This window comes from Amaranthus tricolor, chromosome 1 (genome assembly GCF_026212465.1).
Source record: "Amaranthus tricolor cultivar Red isolate AtriRed21 chromosome 1, ASM2621246v1, whole genome shotgun sequence".
Classification (NCBI taxonomy): Eukaryota; Viridiplantae; Streptophyta; class Magnoliopsida; order Caryophyllales; family Amaranthaceae; genus Amaranthus; species Amaranthus tricolor.
In genome coordinates, this window is record NC_080047.1 from 45084177 (window position 1) to 45093057 (window position 8881).

An 8881-nucleotide genomic window follows, 5' to 3' on the forward strand; every position below is an offset into this window, starting at 1 on the left:
TCATAACTCATCAAGGCACACGCAAGTACACATGTTTGTGACATCGCGTGGCTAAAATAGGCTACGTTTAGCGCTTTCTTTGCCTTTTCGTAGCGGTGGCTAGGAATGTTGGATTGAGTTAACTGTTTGTACAATCAAAAATCATGGACTTCTGATTGGATCTACTGTGTAAAAGCTACACAGGTTAATAATACTTCGCCAAAGACCTGAAAAAAGAGATTCATGCTGAATTAATGGTATATCAGTTATCGTCAGATTTCACACAAAAAATGATATGTGACGCAAAAAAAATAAAATTAATGGTATATGGTGAATTAATAATTTACCACAAACGGCACACTAACGGCAGTTGCCATTAATGGTATTCTGTGCTAACGGACGAAAACTCAATGGTATATGGTGAATTAAAACATTTTGTGTGGTATATGGTGAATTTCGAAGAAACTCAGTAGTATATCATGAAATATCCATTAATTTTTTATATAAGAGTAGACTTAGTGAAGTAACAGATTCGTCTTAAAAAAAAGTAGTATATGCTTTAATTGAGACAAGACAAGAACTACATTGAAATTGACATTAAGAATTCAAGTAACTTCCTTATTCATGACAACCATCTACAGAATTTCATTTGGAAAGTTTTTGAGTTGAAGTAATATCAAAAAATGCCAAATTTCAAAAAGAAAACACATACATAAAATGGTAATGGTGTGATTGTCTTAGCATCTTCATCAAATACCAAAAATATATTAAAAGTAGAAAATGATTCTCTCCAGACACATTTTTATAACATTAGGGAGTGTGATAGGAGTATGTTAACATCATTGAGCAACACTACTCTGCTTCCTAGTCTGTCTCTTAGAAATTACTTCATTTGACAAAAAAAAAAAAAAAAAAGCTTTTACTATCTACAATAATTCAATCTTTTTATGATTAATCTACAATAATCCCACCTATTGATTAACCATAAATAATTCCAATTTTAAGGGTATTTGCCTAGAGTAAACGTAAGTAACCCATTGACCTGTTATAGTCGATAATTCACCAAAAAAGTAAATTGAAAGTTAATGTACAATTAGAGAAAAAGTTTAAAAATTATAAAAAAAAAAATTTGAATGATAAAAAAAAATCAGAAATTTTTCTATATTTTTTAATATTTTTTTCAATATTTTATTAAAATTTATCTTTAAAAAAAACTTGTTATAACAGGTCAATAGGTTACCTAAATTTACTCTAGGCAAATATCCCCTAAAGTTGGAATTATTCATAGATAAAAGATAAAATTATTGTAATAAAAACCATAAAAAGGTTAAATTATTCTAGACTAAAATAATCAAAGGGTACGGAGTAGTATATACATGGCCTAAATATCCAACTCTTTGTTGCATTTGCAAACGTCATGCATCTGAAATAAGATTATACTTAATTTGTGTGCCATTTTCTAAAAAAAAAAAATCAAAATGGGAAAGAGAGAAAGAACAGAAAAGCAAAAGGCACAAGACTCACTTGTTGGAATCTGCATACTTTTATGAATACTCTGCTCCTTTAACCAACAATATGCAATAATGATCTTAACTGATACTCTGATAGTATGTGGCATAACAAATAAGACACCAATAATGATCTTAAAATTTCCAAGATATAGACAGACATATTTCACAACCGCTAAAAATGTGCAAGGTCGTAAGCATATACGAACCCAATAAAGTTCATCTAAAAACGGACTCGAATAGTCTCTTAAATCTATTTCAACTCCTTCCCTGATCTATAATGCCTAACCTACCTAGCATTAACAGATGAACAGCAAAGAAACGGCGCCCAGTACAGTTTGCTTTTGCTCCTTTTCTTCTCTGTCTTGATGTTTACCGGGTATCTTGCAGGAGAATTCCATTCCTTTCCCATTTCCTCCGATTTCTCTGCTGGGGGATTGGTAGAGCTAGGATCAGAATTTTCTGTCTTAGAAAATCCATTATTTGCTGCTGGGGTCTCGTCAGTTTGGGGCTCCGAAGTTGAGCTCTGGTTATGATGAATGGGTGATTCTGCTCGACTTCTAGCGGTGGCTTCTCCCAAAAGGGTTTTCAAAGCAGTATGTTGCTTTTCAGTGCTCCAGTTCGTTACCTTTGTGATGATCTCATCTCTCTTTCCTCTATGAGGCGCATTTTCCACATGAGCAACTGATGAAGACCAAGCAGCCTGTAAGGCAGATCCTGTTTGTTGCTGCTCCTCCAACGTCTGGATTTCAGATATGCCTTCCGTTTTTCTAATCCCATCATATGGTTCAGCCGATGTTTTTTTCTCAGGTTGTTGACTCTCCGTCACAGGTTTTGGCTCCAAAGTCGCATTTTCTTTTGCAGTTGATGCACAGGATTGGTTCGATCCAGGAGTGTCGGCAGCAGGAGGTGTGTCCGATATAGCAGACATAACTACATCATCAACAGAAAAACAAGCAAATAAACGTCAAATTCTCGGGAAGCAGTTTATGAACTTGAGAGTTAACAAGAATGAGATTCTTGTATAAGCACCATTGAAAAGGCACATATTTCACAAGGTTGGATGTGGTCGGTTGTGGAACGGCAACCAATTTTACGGTTTACTATAAAGAAAGTTCCATGCTAATATCCATGATAACATTTATCCAACTCAATATTATAGAGGCGGTATTGAAAATTGATAAAAAAAAATCACAAATTAGCTCCATCACCAATGAAATCAGCATAAAATTACCCGAGACAGATCCCCAGTTACCATCCAGACTGTCGGTTTGACTACTTGAATCTGGCACAACATCTACCGCTGAGCCAGTAATAAGTTGCTTGGTAAGCATGTCACCTGCAACGACTCCAGAAGCTTCCTTGGAACACTTTACGTATTCTCCTCCTCCTGAGCTGCCACCAGTAGCCTCCATCATTGGCAGTGAACCACCGACCATCAAATCTCCAGAACCCGTCATCTTTTCTGACTTACCATGGTCAGAAGTTTTCTCATGCTCAAGTGGCTTATGAGCACTCGTCTCATTTTCATCCGAATGAATTTGTACACCTCCAGAGATTCCATCACCATTTCTTGGCTCCTTTATTAGGGGTGGAATGTCATTGATAGCACATTCAGCCACCGATGAACTCCCAGACAATTCTTTCCCTGTGAGTTCCCTGTCCTGAATTTCAAGTCGTACATCCTCTGTGACATTATTAACGTCGTTGTTTGTGCCATTATCAGCAACACCACTATTAAGTTCAGGCGATGCAATCTCCAACGCAATAGAGCTTTTCTGCTCTTCGGACAAATCTTTCCCTGTTAATTCCCTGTCCTGAACTTTAAGTAGTACATGCTCCGTGCCATCATCAACGCCGTTGTTTGTGTTGGCAGCTCCCGTTGAGGCATACACTACACTATCAGCAGCACTACTATCAACTTCAGGCGACACGTTCTCCGAGGAAATAGTAGGTTTCTGCTCTTCAGCACTGCGAATTTTATCACTTTCCAAACATTCAGTCTCAAACTCTGTAATTACTTCACTCTTGACTTCGCTGACACCCGGATCAGAAGCTTCAAAATCGGGGGTTTGACATGGCCCTCCAACAGTACCAAATTCATCTACCGATTTTTGCCCAAGATCCTGCTTAAATTCATTCTCTGTATTTTTAACACTTCCAACGAAATTATCTTCCTGAAGAATTTTCTTACTGTCACCTACCTCAGCAACATCATTACCACCAACCTCTTCTGCCGCATAGGTTACAGCACCCAGGGCATTATGTGTGTCGATATCCCGTCGATTAAGGCCCACATCTTCCACTGTAGCTTCAGGATGCTTATGTATAGGTGAAGCTTCCGGAACAGATTGAACATCGACATAGTAAGTTTCTGCCTTTGAGATATCATCCTCGATCACATCACTTGACTTGTTTATACTTCCATTAGCAGTATCAATAATTTGAACTGGATTCTCTAAGGGAGACAAATTACTAGGAACGTCTACTGCCTCAGAGCAATCAGCATTGACTTCAGAACTACCGGCTAACATCTCTGTAGACTTTACAGTTTCACCAATAGCAACGGAACCTTGAATCTCATCATCCCCGGCTTTAAAAGCAGAAACATCTTTGGATACTACTTCGGCTGTCTCATTATATGAGGTCCCTAGATCGGACTTCACCTTACTTGAAACAATATCTTCCCTTTCAACAGCAGCAATATTCAGTGCATGAGATGTTTTAGAAGATTGCTTGGTTTCCAGCTCAAACTTGCTCTCTTTTTCTTCTGCGGTTGAAATAGAGGCAATAGCTGGACCAGTGGAGGAGCTAGAAATATAATTCTGGGACAGAGCACCATCTTCAGTTTGAAGCTCATCCTGACCATCCTTGGATGCATATATATTATCTGCATTCAAACGCATAAATAAGCAACAGTAGTTCAGGAGCAAGACCTGGTACCCACAAAGTGATCTTTATAAAAATGAAGGAAATAATTATATGCGTTGTTGTATAAGCAATTTCTTCATCACCAACAAAGAGTATAAAAGCATAGACTACTACACCTACGTATATAATTATATAATGTTACTCAAAACGAAATTCGATTCAATACGAGAAACGTGAATTTAATGTTTCGGAAACTTAGGAAACGAAATGTGATCCAATAGAAGCTATGATAGACCATGATGATCAAATACATTCATCATAAGTAGGAAACATAAATACTAATCATAAAGCAATCGTATTGTATCACAAAAATTGAACATCATCATCATACTCGGCATATCCCACCAAAAATATAACATAATATAACTATAACTAGCAAAAGAAGAAAAGGGATATGTTTTCCATCTTGATTCAAACGAGAAACGTGAAACGTTTAGTTAGTGTTTCAAATTGCGTTAACCTTTAACTCTTACCCACTAGACATAAATCACTCAACAAATGTGACTTACTATGATCTCCAATACAAGCAGAAGCATTTATAACCATTTCCTGTTTAAGTAAGGAAGATCAAATGACCCATATTATCTTCCCAAATAAAAATACCCGTTTGGTTTGGTCTAGAGCCTAGAAGAGAATATCCAGCACTGGCATATCTATCACAACTTCCAGCCTTTGGTTTGGAGTAGAATCTATGTGCAAAAGCACTAAGAAGCAACTGCTTGGGAACATAAAATTACTGTAGTTGACAAAATAGATTATCGATTATCACCATTATGTTGCGAATAGTACCTAGGCATGACATAGATATTGCACATGCCAAGCCGTTTTACTAACGGTCATCAATTGAAAAAACGTAAGTATGATGACTAGTTTCACACGATTCACTGGTCTTCTCGCGAATCGCGACTTGAAAAGGTGAATTATGGTCTGTTGTAGACTTGTAGCCTATTTTCGGAGCATAAAAAATAAATCGCGAATTCAAGAGGTGAATTAGTTGGATACACTTATGATGACAGATAATAGTGAAAGCACAAACACATCCATCTTCAGTAAAGGAACAAACACCAGCTGACTCAAAGGAAAAGATATGTAGCTTATTATAGCAAATGTAAAAGAAATAGGTAAAGTATATACTCAACTGTCAAGCAAATTCAGCCATAAGCTATTTCCATAATCAGGTTTTTTCGCACTACAAGTAACTCAGATACTATTTTAAGTATTTGGCTGATAAGAAAATTTTCTTATATTTTCCTTGTGAGGGAAATTATTTCAGTATTCCCTCATTTTTAAAACAGAAGCTCACAATGTTGTTTTTATCTATTCTCCAGCAATAAAAAGCCAAAAGAGGAGTTCACACTTAAATCAACAGAAAAAAATCCCATATCAATAATTTAACGACAATTACAAATATGACATCACAATCAATAGTCAAATAATAATGAATAAAATCAGAGATTTGCACAAACTGCAATTATTGAAAGTTGTAACTACTGATGACAAAATGCATATGGCAAAAAACTAATGAAAAAATATTCATGTATATTATATAGCTTACAATCAAGTGCCTCGTTGTTACCGTTCCTATAGCCTCTAAAGAAACCATTAAAATGTTCCATATTAAAACAAACCCATCAAAACGAAAAAATAAAATGAAAAGGTTCTTGAGTTCAAATATCAGTGCTTAATAGTACATTCCCATCTTCCAATGTAAATAGACTCTTTATCTCATAGATTTTACAATAACCCTAATCATATAATGCTAGGAGGAGGAAAAGAATCTAACAAATCCCAAAAAATTCCCCAAGTAAAAAACAAATACCAACGTCACATTAGTTTGCGATTTCACATTCACATCCTATAGACTGAAGATAGTACTATGTGTAATCGTATACAAACCACCGCCATAAACAAGTTAATTTCAATCAGGCAAATTTAAGACTACTTCTGAATGCACACTCCCGATTATGATATACAACAGCTACTCTTGTGAGACCATCTCTCAAATAGACGACCTCAAAACAAGAAGTCCACATTCTTTTTTCTCTTTAATTTGTATTATATGGGCTATTTATCCCATATATCTAATGCATCTCTCGGAGAGACCGTCTCTCAAAATAATTTGTGAATATACAATGAATTGTGCACTAATTAAAAACCAAATATAACAGAATGAAAGAAAGAAATAAAGGGTCTCACCGCCATTTTCAGCAATAACCGTAGTGTCACTGATATCATTCTCAGTTACACTTTGCAACGAATAAAACCGTTGTATAACACCATACGAGGCCTCTCCATGACCCGAACCATCAGCAAAATCTGTGACAGCATCAGCAAACAATTCCTCTTCTGATCTGTTCGACCTACTCGACCTACTCCCAACTCCACTGCTGCTCCTCCTGCCGATAGTATTCTCAACAACCTTACCACCTTCAACAAAACCCATCTTAAAATCAGCATAACAAAACGCATGAAATGCATTCACAACAAAATTAAAGAGATTGTAAACAAGATCATTACTTGGGGTTTTACATTCATCATCTGAAACATGTTCACCATCCATCAATTGGGCTTTTTCAGGTGCATCATTATCCAACATATACCCTTCAAGGTTTCCACAAACTTTCTTATGAGCCCTTCTATGCTTGGCACTAGGATGTGGGTTTGGAAATGGCCATCCACATTTATGACATACATGAGCTCCTCCACCACTATGTCCTTCATGACCTTATTTTCACACATCAAAACAAAATTAAATTAAAAAATTAAAAATTTTCATTCAAGCATTTCTACAAACACTAGATATCAAAATAAAAGTTTGTCGCTTTCATAGATATCAAAATCAAAATCAATTCAATCATTTCAGGCTTTTCGGGTAATTGTTAGAAAACAAGCAAATACAAATACAAATACAAAAATTAAAAAACTTTCAACAAACATGAAAAAATCAACAGATAACAGCCAAACAAAAAAAGAAAAATCCAAAGAATGTCACTTTATTAACACAGTTACATTCATACACTCAAATTTAATTCCATCATTACAGGGTTTTATGTATAACATTATAAAATAAAACAAAATCCAAACACAAAAACCCACAAAATAATTAAAACATAACATCACATTTTACGCAAAAAAAAATATGGAATGACAGAAAATAACCCAAAATAATGGAAGACCCAGAAAGCTAACCTGATTGTTTAGGTGTCCTGTGATCTTGGGTTTCCATTTTTTAGACCAGAGAAAGAAAAAATGAAGAGAGAGAAAGAGAGAAAAGACAAGAAGAAATAGTCAAACAATGGATAGTACTTAAGAGTTAAGAGTGGCAAATGGCGATGATTAATTAATTGTGGGTAAATTTACTGTCTTTTTTCCCTTTTTTTGAGGGAAGATTGATGGGCGTAGTTACTGAGTCAAGAGCGAGTGAGAGCGAGTGAGAGCGAGTGTGACACAGTGAAGTGTGAAGAGAGAGAAAGAAGGGAAAGGGGCTACTAAGCAGTAAGCAGTACACCATGTGCTCATGTTATTCAAAGGGAAGTGGGGCCCTATATTTATTTCATTATTTGGGTTGCAAAGTGAATCCTATGTCTATGGTCATGATCTCATGGACTATAATCCTTTACCTCTAATCCTATTTCAAAAAAAAAAAAAAAAAATTACCTCCAACAAAACAAGATTTTTGTGTTAAAAAGTGAATTATTTTGATAAGAAATATGAAAAAATATATATTTTCGTATGAGATTTTATTGAATTCTTTTTAATATGTAATTCAATGCGTACATGACTATTATAAAAATGAGTTGCTTTAACCAAATCCATTTTAGTGACATGAATCCAACTTTAGCCTTAGTTCAAACTTGCAATGTCAAAATTTGACTTAACCTAAAAGATTGTCTAATATTCACTTGCACCAAATTTAATAATTAACTATAGGTCTGATGATTTCTGACTTTTGACATGACAGAGTTTAAAAATTGAAATTTAAGTCGAGATATTTGTATCATTTAAAAAATTAAAATTTTAAGAAATAAATTTTACATTATAGTTATATCTCATTTCACTCTAAATAGTTGTATACATTACATACATTATTTGATTTGTTTTTTACTTTGTATTGTGTGCGTAGATGATTTTGAAAATATAGTTTATGACAAATAAATCACAACAAAAGACAAAAAATTTGATTATATTTTTAATATAATTATATTTGTACTTATATTTGTTTATTATGAATAAAAGGGCAAATGGTTTGTAAATGAAGTATCATCATCATCCTACCCAATGTATTCCGCTCATAGAAAACTATGGACAGGGTCTGGGGAGGGAAGGACGGCGGCAACTCATACCCATAAAGGAGAGCGCGACCAAAGGAGTCTCCCGGCTCGAGAAAGATGATAAGACATAGTTACCCGAAAAAGATAAATTAAATGCATATAATTAAAAAAAATAAGTAGAACCAACTACAA

The 8881-nt window shown here is 35.0% G+C and overlaps 1 protein-coding gene across 1 annotated transcript; it reads right to left on the minus strand.

The window, feature by feature from the left end:
* Positions 1 to 1473: 1473 nt before the first annotated feature.
* On the minus strand, positions 1474 to 7917 carry LOC130814421 (uncharacterized). Its single transcript, XM_057680480.1, has 5 exons — positions 7608 to 7917; positions 6936 to 7142; positions 6615 to 6845; positions 2722 to 4377; positions 1474 to 2420 (listed from the first exon to the last, which is right to left on the minus strand). The coding sequence occupies exons 1-5, from the start codon at positions 7642 to 7644 to the stop codon at positions 1777 to 1779; spliced, it is 2775 nt and encodes a 924-aa protein (XP_057536463.1). The 5' UTR covers positions 7645 to 7917; the 3' UTR covers positions 1474 to 1776.
* Positions 7918 to 8881: the final 964 nt, after the last annotated feature.

Excerpts from the sequence above, each read along its gene's own strand:
- LOC130814421 (XM_057680480.1), bottom strand. The coding sequence starts at position 7,644 with ATGGAAACCCAAGATCACAGGACACCTAAACAATCAG. Across the intron at positions 6,846-6,935 it reads TGATGAATGTAAAACCCCAA|GTGGTAAGGTTGTTGAGAAT; the intron begins GTAATGATCTTG and ends GTTTTGTTGAAG. Across the intron at positions 4,378-6,614 it reads GGTTATTGCTGAAAATGGCG|ATAATATATATGCATCCAAG; the intron begins GTGAGACCCTTT and ends GTTTGAATGCAG.